Consider the following 14,103-nt stretch of genomic DNA (forward strand, 5'->3'; position numbering starts at 1 on the left):
TTCAGTGAGGGTAAAAAGTGCATTCTTCTTGGGATGATCGAGCTCCACTCCTTCATGTCTTACTTAGAAGATGATTACAAGGCGGTTATGCGAGGCGTTCCGGTCGAGTATGGGTCTCAGACAAAAATGCAGGCGGACGTATCCCAATCAATGGGCTGGGTCAAGCCTAGGAAGCGGAAGTTTGAGAATGATGGTCGACCACCGGATACAACTGATACGCTCCTGGGTGACAAGAAGACCAAAAATACCGGCGGACAACCGAAGAAGTCACCTAATGTATATCGCAACAAGTACTCCACCTATCAATCACACAGTGCCTCTCAAGTTGATCACCTCAAGAACCGATGTTGGTTAGCGGCGGCATTGGAGTCACTCTTTGCTCTGTACTCACCGCTATGGCTCCGCAATTGCAAAGGTAAAGGCCAAAGCCTCTTTGAAAATCTTGTCAGGCACTTCAATGCTTGGGCGACTCACAATCTAACGGAAAAAGGACGGCTCCGGTCAACTCTTACAAACGGTCAGACAAAACTATTCACGGTTGCAAACAAGAGACTTGGGGCCAATTTTGTGCCGGGCGAATATGCCTCGTGCAACTACTTCTTGGAGATCGCGTTGGACCCCCAAAGGAACTCGGCGAAGGCTTTGAAGGGCTTGTTTGAACTCCAAGAAGATCAAACGTTCAACTGCAAGCTCAATGACCGCAACACAATTGATCCACAAGTCAGAAATCAGAGTCGAAGCATATCAGTGATCAACATCCGCAAGCCAATGTTTATGACCAACAACATACCTGATTATGACATCGAGAAACTTATGAATCTTTGGACTACAACAGGACTCGCCGGCAAGTCGGGCTTGACCTGTAAATGCCCAATACTTGGACCAAATTCAACCAAGACCCAGCCAAAACCCGAAAAACTCCGGAAGAATAAGAAGTCGAAGAAGCACATAGCCAATGAATCTGATGAAGATGAACCATTGATCGCCAGAGTATATGAATCTAATGAGCTCCACCACGTAATGGATGAAACTTCGCGGCTGGTGTTCAAGAACGGAGAAGCCCCTCTGCACCTGTATTTTTTTGTTGATGTTACAACTTTGCCCGATGGTCGCGAGAAGCAGGAGTTTCTTGCATCGACTAATTGGCCTTTCAAACTCAATTTGCATGGGGCCAGCTACACTTTGTTCTTGCGTGGGTTTTACGGCAGAAAGCACTACTGGTGCAAGGTTCTCAGGACCGGGCGAGCGGGAACCACCGGGATTTGGCTTCACAATGACATGCAGAACAACGGAATTGCTCGGCTGGTCAACCCAGATGCAGCTAGCATAAGTGGTAAAGCTCCGATGACCAGTTGGCTGATGTATTCAAGGACTTGGACGCCGATCGAGGAAGAATTTGTCACCAAAAGCATCAGCAATATCAATTGAGACCATCCCAATGCCAGAGGAAGGCTACCTTTCCTTGGTTATCAGAAGCTGTTCAATGTTGGTACTGGAACCGACGGCGCTACTGAAAGCGGCGGTATCCAGCTTGGTACTCTTCCTGAAATGAACGAAGTAGCTGACCTGAGCGGCGGGCATTCATGTAGCAACCAACAAGGAAATTCAAGCGAGGATGAAAGCAGCAGCAATAAAGATGATTCAGAGTCGGACGAGTCACGCGCCAACCATTCAAGCTGCACAAGCTCGGCTTTGTCGCAGGATGAGCGTGCTTGGTCCGACATGTCTTCCAAGCTTCCATCACCTCTTCCATCTTTCAGGCCCGATTCCCCTGTCAAGATCACGGACACTCTTCACAATCCGCCTCCCAAAAAGCCCTCTCAGAGTAAAATCTGCCCAACAAATGATTGGCCACCCAATTTGAACCCAACCAAAGTTGGAACAGTCAAAATTGTTTCAAAAGATAGCGAACCCCCTCGGAAGAAGTTTTGTCCAACAAAAGTAGTCAAACCGACATCGGCGAAGCCCCAACCTCTCATAGGAAGCCAACTGAAGAACAGAGCAAGCCTATTGCAGCAACCTCCTGCCCTTCTCAAAGAAAGCTCTCCGCAGGCACCATCAACACTTGATAGCAATGGGTCATCAACATCAAAGCCCCGACCTGGTGTCATGAAGCTTACTTTGAAGCTCAGACCCGCTCCCGATCAACCAGAGCCCTCTCCGGATCAACCCGAGGTACCGACGGTACCAGCAGCTCCCAAAGTCTTGCTGAAGAAGAGGGGCCGCCCGAAGAAGTCAGCAACAGCCCCAGCGAATGCAAGTCGCTCAGTGATCCCAACTAGTCAGACTAGTACTAGACGTAGCAGTCAAACAACTACCAAGAGTTTGGTATAGTTTTTTTTTCTTTTATTTCCTTCCTTGACTTTACTTGTGCTGCGATTTGATTTTACACAGCTCCTTTTAATTTTTTTGTGCTTTGAATATTAACTTACAAAAGAGATAACACAAATGTTCAAAAAAATAATCAAAGATTTGATATAGCGCAAAAAAAAAAAAAACCTTGTAAATAGACTGAAGTACCTTGTAATAAAGTATATATGGCCACTGAGATGCAGTTTTCCAAGTGACATTTGCAATGGCTTTTGGATCCGGGAGACATGCCTTGTAAATTTCAACATTTATACTGGTCATACTGAATTTGACAAGGTATTTCATTTACAATGTTGGACCTTGTAAGTTCCAGCCTTGTGAAACTCCACATCTGAGGGCTGTTGTGTTTTTTTGAAAGGCATTATTTGAAAGGGGGTTCTTCACAAGGACAAGAATTTGGGAACCAGCTTGTAAAATTACACTTTGCTACCCTTATGTGTAAATTTACAAGGGGTTTGGTTACAAGGCCTTGTACCTTGTAAAACACACCTTGTAAAATTCAATACCCCCTTCTTTTATAAACTTGGCATCTAATTCACTACACAACAACTTAAGGATTCCAAATTTACGCCTTCAGTATCTTGAAAATTGTGAATTCTCATTCTGAATTGAATTGATCCACATTCTCCTTCAGAAAGCTCCATGTGCAGTGGAAGTTGGAATTCAGGGTGATTCAACATGCCCCAATTCACTTGTGCATGGCTTGCCCTTAAATCCCTACCAAAAAAAAGAAAATTTGGAAAATTTACTTCAGGGAGCCAGTTACAGAGCACAAATACAATTCACCACTATATTCCAAGGTGGCTACGCCACCAGTTTCCAAGGGTGTAATTTTATACATTGTCATTTCAACAATCAGCCAGCCAATGGGACAGCCACTCCGCCTCATATCCAAGGCTGATTTCTGCCAATAAATTAGAAGAGGAATCTCACATCCCAGATAATTTCAAATGGGTTGAATTGGGGATTGGAAATACACAAATTCACAACTTCTACATCATTCTCAAATAACTACTCTTTGGAACTTAACTATTGAAATTTTCAAATGGTCTGCTTCAATTTGAACATGGGCTCAGCCACTACCAGCCAGATAATAAAAGATACTATCTTGAAACATCATCACCATTCAACAACCCCATTCCGCCAGACACAATCAAAGGAAAAATTGGAATTTGAAATCAACTTGCACGTAAACTCCCTCTTCTTCCTAACATATAAATCAATCACAACCAGATTTTTGAGTCTTAGATAAATTATTTCCTCAAATCCAAGTGAACATCATGAATTATACAGTTCTTCTTCTTATAGGTTTGCAGAAACAAGTCATGCCCTATGTTGATTCAAACCTTGAAATCTCACAAATGCTGAACTAGATCACTTCTGGCAGGTTGCTTTTTGAAGATGAATCACAGCTTGTTTCCTTGCATGGATTTTGGTGCCAAGTTTTCAGTTGCCTTATTATCATCCTTGAAACATTTTGCCCAATTAGATCTAAGCCTTGTGATATTTTTGCTATGATCTGTTCACGTAACAGCTGACCTTGAAAAATCAGGCATTCACCTTGCAAGCAAAAAATATCATGGGGATACCTTGTTAACCAAGGTGATCTTTTGTTCTTCTTGAATTCCCTTGAGTAATAAAGCATGCTGAATGTTTGCAACCTGATGGTAATCTTTTTGCTTGCACCTCTTTCATTTGTTCTTTCTACCAAGCTCCTGAAAAACCATGCAATCTTTGGTGTTGTTTTGGAAAGGCTCCTTCACATGTTCAATTTCTCAAGGTTTGGATTTTGGCCAGAAAAAACTACAGTTGAGGCTCTCAAGATTCTTGCAGAGCTGATTGCTTGCAGGCCATTGACTCAATATTTCAAGCAGACCCAATATAGAATCTGCCGGTGGGAAAACTGGCATGGAAAATCATGCACATTCAATTGATAGCAAATATTTCAAAAAACTACTCCGCACATCATTCTTGGAACAATCAAAGATATGATGATTCAATATAAAATCAGCCCAGAGAGAAAAAGAAGTTTGAGTAAGAATAACATGATAAGATTGAAATTGATAGCCAAGATTATCCATTTAACATGTCAAGCAGAACCAACCTGGGGAATGCATACTTGAAAACTGAAATGGAGAGTAATGAAGATTTAATCCAAAAGAACTGTTAGAGAGGAATTTAATTTTAGATAAGACACACCAAAAATTCATTGTTAAATATTTAATACATCCAAATGTTTCAAATTTACTACCAAATCTTTGTGTTCAGACTTGAATTTATTTTAGAAAACAGATCCATCAGGAATTTTGCTGAAGAGTTTTTTTATCAGAATCCTCTTTTCCAAGATCATATATCAAGTTGATCTACATGCTTGATGTATTTCTTATGGAATTAGGGAACACACCGCTGTGCTGTGCTCCCAATCAAGAAATGATCACCGGCACCCCATACACCACCTTTACCAGGCTCAGCACCATCAGCGGGTAGATATCCAAACACCAGGTCTGTATCACCGGGGACCAACACCCTCAAATGACCCAACGCAACACAACTTTGTTTTAATTGCAAACCAAGTGCCACACAACAAACACAATGGAACCACATAAACAATTAACCAAAATCTATGCTCCACCGCATCAAGCAAGCCTTGAAATGCCATCCTTGATAATGTCCAAATTCACAACATTCAGTGTCTCCTTAGTAGGGTTCCGCCAGGAAATTTAAAAGGTAAAAGAAATCATTGAATAATTAAAATTGCATGCAAGTGTTGAGAAAGCTCCCCTGGTATAAACCCATGATTAATCAAAATATATTATATAGTTTCAATAGAAAAAACCATTGTTTCTGCCAAGCAGTTGACAATTCATTGCAGTGTGGCTGTACATATGTTTTTAAAGAGTTAAAGTAATATATACGGTCAAGTTTCAGTTGGTATCAATATGATATCAGACCCTTTCCAACATGACTTCATAAACATTCAGCACAACTTCAGCAAAAATTCAGCACAAAATTACACATCACTTGGAGCCAAGTCCTTAAAGAGATCTTAAAGGGTTCCTAAAGAGAGGGGTGATGGCACTTGCACGCAAGTGCTGAGCAAACATCTGTGGTGTCATGAAAAAAAGACATTGCAAGTTTTAGGATTAATCCAGGGTGGCTGAGGGGTCTCAAAGTTTTTTCTTTTTTTTTTACTCCAACAATTGATGTTATCAGATGTCTCCAAATCTATTTTTTTTTCAAAAAAGGAAAAACATTGACCCCTGACCTCTCTCATGATACCATCCTGCAAACATTGTTAATTTGGTTGGTTGAACTTCTTGAAGATATTGCACATCATACTTGGAGTGCTACATGCACAGAATGCCTTTTTGAAATTAGTTTACCATGGTTTAGCATATTTTTGTCAGGTTCTTTTTTTTATCTACTTTTGTTATCAACCGCAGATTAATGAGGAATATTTCCACATAAAATTTTCAATGGACAATTATTCTGCATATAAAATCCAGAAATAATGTGTTTGGGGTCACATCCGTTATGCAGCAGCTACAATCTGATTGATTCCCAAATATCACTACTTTGGTAGTTTCTTGGTGTTTCTGCCACTTTATCTCATCCCAGGGTGGGAATCCTTCTGCCATATGGTTACCAAAATGTTGAAAGGCCCCCAAAGATTCATTATGTACCTTTAATGACCACAAAGACCCCAGATGTAGAAGCTACTGTCTGATCAGTTCCCAAATATGACTACTTTGGTAGTTTCTTGGTGTTTCTGCCACTATATATCATCCCAGCGTGGGAATCCTTCTGCCATATGGTTACCAAAATGTTTACAGGCCACTATGAACCCATTATGTACCTTTAATGACCACAAAACCCCCAAATGTAGCAGCTACAGTGTGATTGGCTTCCAAATATCACTACTTTGGCAGTTTCTTGGTGTTTCTGTCAGCTGGCTACTATGGCAGAGCCACAGTGACAAGATACAAATGGAAATATAAAAAGTAGTTTTACATATGAAAGAGACATTATTACTCTTACATATGTAAAACTCCGCAAAAACATTAAATACATATGTAAATAATTGATTACTTAGCTTTGTGTAATCAATAAGTAAAGTATTATAGAAGATTCTGATTCTACGGGTAAAATAACCTAGGGTACCTCACTCACACGTACCCTTAATCATTATCCCTTCCTTGTGTAAACTAACTTCAAAGTTTAAGCAAGAGCATCACACCCCGCGTGAATGCACTTGTATGCATATATATATACTAGAGTACAAGGCGGCTACGCCGCTGCACTTGGAGGGGCCTAGTCTCAGTAATTTATAAAATCAAAATAGTTCTCCTTGCAAGAAATGGAAAATGAGAAAAATGCACAATCATCCATTGTGAAACTGCCAGTTTTTGGCATTCTTCCACATGAAGATGAATGAAACCATGAGGAATATAATGGTAGAACTTTTGACACATTGATTAAAAAGGTATAATTTTCTTGTTCAATTCAAGAAAGCATGGTGTCCATTAGGCAACAAAGTGATCATGAGAGGAAAATAGAAGAGAAAGAAACGGAAAATCCACAATCTTGAGGGTTTTTGATGACTCATTACTGGACATGGCCAACATAGATTACATTGAGAAAACACACCAGGAGACACCTCCAAGATCCCAGGAACATCACCAAGCATCACAAACACAAAAACACTTTGCTTTAATACTACTACAGGCAATCATAATTTGTTGAGACATGCTACACTGCTTATAACTGAAATTTATTTCCATTTATAAATGCTGTGAGGACAATGATTGATAATGATGATACACATATCTGAAATTCAGGAGAATATGATTTAAAAAAAATTCTTGTAAAATGGATGATCTGATGAATGGATGAGATGAAAAACAGATTCATAAACATAATTTTCTGATTGGGTGAGTTTTTCAACAATCTCTTTTGATTCAAATCAATGTGGTTAACAGGCTGGTCTCCACCATAAAAAAAAAGGAGAAAGGAGGCAATGATACATAATAGAAAGTCATCTACACTGCAAAAGTGGGAGAAAGACACAATCTTTAACATTATCATATATTGAAGACCCAAAATTGTAGAAATTGGCAACAAAAGCATGACCCTCTTTAGAGGGATTCTTGCAATGAGCAGAGCTGGTGTGCGCAGCAGACTTCCTAGCAGGCAATAGAAATTCAGTAGCAGTGCCAGTTGCCAAGGAAGTGAGATTAATTGGAACATATTCATCTACCAAATGGAGGTATTTCAGCGAAAACACCAAGGGCTCAAATTTTTGATTGAAGGGCGGGAGAAATGCTGACGGTGGGAAAAGAACTGCAGAAAAAGCCCTGCCTTTATTAATTGAGACAAAAACCAAAAAATGGCAGGAGATTTGTTGCAAAGGCTCACCTGACACGTTGATGATCTGTATTGAGTCGATTACGAGTGCCCTGCTGTCAACCTCAAAGCTGCAAACAGTACAATACCAGCCCGGCGAGGGCAAAAAATGAGCCCAGGAAGACCAACCAACAACAAGGTCGGCCCCGGTGGGGGGCGGAAGTGAGCGAGGAGAGGAAGCAAAGGGTTGGCGGCGGCCTGGGCAGTGTTGCTCGACAGGGGAGGGCCCTTCACAACAGATGAAGCGACCAGAAGTTATGTCAGTCAGTTGTGAGTTTCAGCAAACAATTGGCGCACAAATATCTTAATTTGGAAAACCCTACCTGTAGATATCTCGGAAGGGAACCTGAAACTTGAGGGGTAATACAGAGGCCAAAAGGAACGTACTCACGCCAAAAGAGTTACTTCCCAAAACAATTTTCTCAGGAGAATGGGTAGGGACAAGCGGCGGCGACCTTCACGAAGATATATTGAGCGCCTTGGCTAATCTTTCTCCGTCAACGGTTCGAGCTTCCCTGTTGCAATTGCACAATATGAGCAGACCTCGTTTGATCCCCCTTGCCATTGCATTTGTGATAGGCGCCATGGGCCATTGTACTCATCCTTGGAGTTTGGTCCGGCGCTAGGAGCTTTTGTCAGCGTTCCAGGCGTGTACGAATGAACTGATATGTTGGCATGAAACCTGAAGCTTGAGGGGATAATACAGAGTCCAAAGCAAATGTACTCACCCCAAAAGAGTTTACTTCCCAAAACAATTTTCTTGAGCCAGTGGGTAAGGACAAGCGGTGGCGACCTTGACAGACATACATATATTGGGCGCCTTTGCCAATCCTTTCCCATCAACGGCTCAAGCTCCCCTGTCGCATTTGCACAGTTTGAGCAGACCTCGTCCGATCCCCCTCGGCCATTGCATTTGCGATAGGCCCGAGGGGCCAGCCACTTTCACTCCCCTGTTGCATTTGCGCGGGTTGGGCGACCAGACTTTAACACCCCTCCGTCACTTTGCAATTGCAATTGACCCAAGGCGGTCCTTTTCCTCATTTGCGCGTTCAGCGTTTTTTTTTGCCCCCCTCCTGCCCTTGCAATTGCGACAGGCACGAGGGGGTTGAACCCTGCCTCTTTTCATGCCTGCTTCAGGCATTGGGGGGCAAGTCCGAGGCATTTATGTTCGGGGACTTTAAAATAATTTTCTTGCGGTATTAAGCGTAATATGCTGATACCTGAGAAAATTGGAGGTTGGACAGAAGTTCCAATTTTCCAGTCGTGGGTGGGGGGCTAATTTCTTAACCCCTTTTCAGAAAAATGCAGGGGAAACCCTTGATCCCAATTTCCACAAAAGTGTGGATTCAATATACTTAGATAAGTACATATGTTTACACCCAGTTTTAGTGACGTAACTGAGGTGTTGTGTATAGTTTAAAAGATGGCTTTATTTGTTGCGTGGCGCACCCAAGCCCGCGTGCTCTGTTGCCTAGAGCTCAAGCCCGCGCGCAAGGTGTACATATATGCATATTGCATGAACTGGCCCGTAACCACTGCGCCTGGGCTACTAGTAAGTGAGAATGGGCCAGAATACACCCCAATAGCAACATTACATGTGTTATATGTCTTGTACACATGTAATTAAACACCAAACAAGATGTAATTACCACGTCATTCCATATAAAAACATTCTAGACTGAAAAGAACTCTTGCAGCGTGCTCAGGAGACACTAGAAAGCGCCCCAGCTTCTCCCAAGCCTCACTACACGTAGATTACAACTGTAGTAAATATGTAGAAGAGGTCAAATGAACTGGAGCACTTAATAAGCGCCTCCAGAACATGTATGAAGCACTGCTTGCACGTGTACAAGTGCACAGAAGCCAGTTCTAGTACCTTCTGTGGCACATTTCCACGGAAATGAGCGTCACAGAACCCCCAAACCAGCCCCCATGACGTGTAAAGCATGTGTAAAATCACGCAGAACCTCTGTAAATGGTCCTTGGCAACCCTTGTATCCAAGCCCCAAGGTTCCACAACCCACAGCGCCTTCTAGCGCAGCCAAATTGCCTCAGAATGCGCCCAGAAGTGTCCCCATGTCCCCTGGGCGCCCCTGGAGGCCTGCCTAGGCTATAAAAAGGGCCCTTTCTCCGCCCCAAAAGGAGATTCCCCAGCTTTACATTACCTACTAGAATTTTACCCGCCTTCAACAGCCTCAATAGCCTGTGATTTGCCAGGTAAAATACCTACTTTCGTGATTTTTAGCCCCAATTTCCGCCCTGAAGCTGTCCAGTAACCACCCTGCCCTCAAGATTACCTCCTCTGAGCGCCTCCAACTGCCCAACTTCACGCCTGAAGAACCTCAAGTGACTCTAGGGTCTTATACTAGTAAGTTTAAGCCCCTTCTCTTGAGATTCTCTGCCATTTCTTTCTGGGATTTGAAACACCCCTGTTTACAGGCCCCAGTTCTTCATTCTAGAGGGATTAAACACCCCTGATTTATCAGGCCCCTCTTAAAATTAATTATATTCATTTTATTACGTCAAAATTGGCCCAAATTGCCTTATTCTTACGCCATAATTCCGAACAATTACGTTGGAATTAACCCTTATAACCTTGTCTTAGAGTTTTATAACTCTAATCTTTTGCTTTGCACCACGTGTAGCTAGAAGGATAATATCCTTGGCATCACGTAGGCTGACAGTTTCTGCCACTATATCTCATCCCAGCGTGGGAATCCTTCTGCCATATGGTTACCAAAATGTTTACAGGCCCCCAAAGATTCATTATGACAGGCCCCCAAAGATTCATTATGTACATTAATTGACCAAAAAACCCCCAAATGTAGCAGCTACAGTCTGATCAGCTTCCAAATATCACTACTTTGGTATTTTCTTGGTGTTTCTGCCACTATATCTCATCCCAGCGTGGGAATCCTTCTGCCACATGGTTACCAAAATGTTTACAGGCCCCCAAAGATCCATTATGTACCTTTAATGACCACAAAACCCGCAAATGTAGCAGCTACAGTCTGATCAGTTCCCAAATATCACTATTTTGGTAGTTTATTGGTGTTTGTGCCACTATATCTCATCCCAGGGTGGGAATTCTTCTGCCATATAGTGACCAAAATGTTGACACACCCCCAAATTTTCATTATGTACCTTGAATGACCACAAAACCCCCAAATCTAATATTGCAGAAGAATTCCCACGCTTTGATGAGATATAGTGGAAGAAACGCCAAGGAACTACCAAAGTAGTGATATTTGGGAACTGATCAGACTGTAGCTGCTACATTTGGGGGTTTTGTGGTCATTAAAGGTACACAATGAATCTTTGGGGGCCTCTAAGCATTTTGGTAACCATATGGCAGAAGGATGGCCCCGCTGGGATGAGATGTAGTGGCAGAAACACCAAGAAACTATCAAATTAGTGATATTGGGAAACTGATCAGACTGTAGCTTCTACATTTGGGGGTTTTGTGGTCATTAAAGGTACACAATGAATCATTGTGGGTCTCTCAATATTTTGGTCACTATATGGCAGAATAATTACCACCCTGGGATGAGATATAGTGGCACAAACACCAATAAACTACCAAAATAGTGATATTTGGGAACTGATCAGACTGTAGCTGCTACATTTGCGGGTTTTGTGGTCATTCAAGGTACATAATGGATCTTTGGGGGCCTGTAAACATTTTGGTAACCATATGGCAGAAGGATTCCCACGCTGGGATGAGATATAGTGGCAGAAACACCAAGAAACTGCCAAAGTAGTGATATTTGGAAGCCAATCACACTGTAGCTGCTCCATTTGGGGGTTTTGTGGTCATTAAAGGTACATAATGGGTTCATAGTGGCCTGTAAACATTTTGGTAACCATATGGCAGAAGGATTCTCACGCTGGGATGAGATATAGCGGCAGAAACACCAAGAAACTACCAAAGTAGTCATATTTGGGAACTGATCAGACTGTAGCTTTAAAATTTGGGGGCTTTGTGGTCATTAAAGGTACATAATGAATCTTTGGGGGCCTTTCAACATTTTGGTAACCATATGGCAGAAGGATTCCCACCCTGGGATGAGATAAAGTGGCAGAAACACCAAGAAACTACCAAAGTAGTGATATTTGGGAATCAATCAGATTGTAGCTGCTGCATAACGGATGTGACCCCAAACACAATATTTCTGGATTTTATATGCAGAATAATTTTCCATTGAAAATTTTATTTGGAAATATTCCTCATTAATCTGCGGTTGATAACAAAAGTAGATAAAAAAAAGAACCTGACAAAAATATGCTAAACCATGGTAAACCAATTTCAAAAAGGCATTCTGTGCATGTAGCACTCCAAGTATGATGTGCAATATCTTCAGGAAGTTCAACCAACCAAATTAACAATGTTTGCAGGATGGTATCATGAGAGAGGTCAGGGGTCAATGTTTTTCCTTTTTTGAAAAAAAGTAGATTTGGAGACTTCTGATAACATCAAATGTTGAAGTAAAAAAAAAAGAAAAAAAAATTGAGACCCCTCAGCCACTCTGGATTAATCCTAAAACTTGCCATGTCTTTTTTTCATGAAGAATTGAATGGTGTATGTAGAAATGTATGAATGTTATCAGACAAAAAAAAATATTCCTGTGGCTTGAAGCAAATACAGGGGGAAGGAGAGAAATTATAGAAGAATATTAAGGAAACATGGAGCACAGAAAAAGGTATCAAGAGGAATAAAAAAAAATTGATCAATATACGCTATATTGATCAATATAAGACATCCCAAATTCATCCATCTTGGTAGTGCGGATCAGTCAAGCAGTTCCCCCATCCGTCCTATAATCCTTGGGCAGCGGATCGGTTGAGCCGCTCGACCGATCCACTCCCCCATCCGGTCAAGCCAGCAGGTTGTCTTGACGGCAAGCCTTGGGCGCCCTGACCGCAGGTCCCCATCTCACGGCTGTGTGAACAGGCCCATTGGGATAGTGGCCTGACGGCTGCCTGCCCATCCCATGGGGCGGGGTGACGCCGAGGATGGGGCAGGCCAACCGCGGGACACTCCCTTGCGATATCTCAGGGATCAGTAGGAAGTATCTCACGAGGGTCGGGACAACAACGGCCTGCCCCTGCTGGCGGTCGGACATGCAACAGCCTTTGTCGGCTGGCCAACAGGGTGGCTGCAAACCTCAGCAGCACAACGGCGGCAACCAACAAGGTTTGGCGGGGTTGGGGAGGGTCAGACTGCCCGCAAAAACAATTGGTAACCCAACGTCAGTGGACTGCTGTGGTGTACATATAATTTCCTTGTAGTCTCACAGAAAATCAGTTGTTGCTCTTTCCTTCTTTTTACATTTTCCATGTTGTTACCACGCAAGGGTTTTTGTCAGCTAGATGAATATGCATAGTGCGCAATGTCAAATCAAATCTGCACTTAAAAAAAAAAAAAAAAAAAAAAAAAAAGAACATACATACATACTTATATATTTGTGTATGTAAATACATAAAAATAGCTTGCCGTTGATGACTTGTGCACCGCAATGCAAGTTTGCTTGTCTCAGGCCTGCCATATATTTTGTCATTCTTTCCGGCCGGGGTCACATGCTGTCACATTCCCAGGCCACATGGCCATACCCCACGGCAGTCCACCGACGTCAGGGTACCAATCGCAAACTTTGTTGGTTGCCGCTAGCGCTGGACCAGGACCCAGGAAAGCCCCTATGGAACACAGTAACAAAAATGTATGAGTTTTAGGTCAAAAAACAAAAAACGTACGCACCCCAGATGTATGAATGGGAAATTTGGCAGATAAGGTACTCACCCCAATTGTATGAAGTTTTTTGGGGGACAAGGCGGGTAGTAACCAAAATGTATGAGAATGAGGATATGATGCCAGGGTTTTTTTTGCACCCCCCCCCCCCCCCCCCTATATTGGTCCAGCTCTTCCTGTATCAACCACATATCCCAATTGCGGCTGGTTTCTACACTTCCTTGCCGAGTTCCTCAATTTTTGTGCATCTTGAAGTAGCACATCTGCACCATTTATTCACAGTCACCAAAGTCTTAAATATTACGGATGCTGGTGGGAATTGTGTGTCCATCTCCCAGAGATTACATTCTCTTCTTCTTACAATGTCTCAAATTGCTTTTCTAGAACACTGGCACTGGTAGAGATGGCCAAACGAACCCGCGGGCGGGTACCTGCTATCCGCTGGCGGGTACCCGCGTGGGCCGTCGGGCACCCGCCAACGGGTGCGGATGTGGATGCGGATATCTAGGATTCCAAGGGAAATGTGGCAGGTACCCGGGTATTTACAGCCACACCCGCCCATGGGTGTATGTCTTGTTGGCCCG

At 42.7% G+C, this 14,103-nt stretch overlaps 1 protein-coding gene across 1 annotated transcript; it reads left to right on the plus strand.

Annotated features, from left to right (window-relative positions):
• Positions 1 to 768: 768 nt before the first annotated feature.
• PtA15_16A336 (uncharacterized protein) lies at positions 769 to 2,334 on the plus strand (the record flags this gene model as incomplete). The annotated part of the gene is made up of 2 exons (XM_053164016.1): positions 769 to 990; positions 1,474 to 2,334. The coding sequence occupies 2 exons, from the start codon at positions 769 to 771 to the stop codon at positions 2,332 to 2,334; spliced, it is 1,083 nt and encodes a 360-aa protein (XP_053027983.1).
• Between the last annotated feature and the right edge of the window lie 11,769 nt (positions 2,335 to 14,103).

The sequence above is a fragment of the Puccinia triticina genome, chromosome 16A (genome assembly GCF_026914185.1).
Source record: "Puccinia triticina chromosome 16A, complete sequence".
NCBI classification, from domain to species: Eukaryota; Fungi; Basidiomycota; class Pucciniomycetes; order Pucciniales; family Pucciniaceae; genus Puccinia; species Puccinia triticina.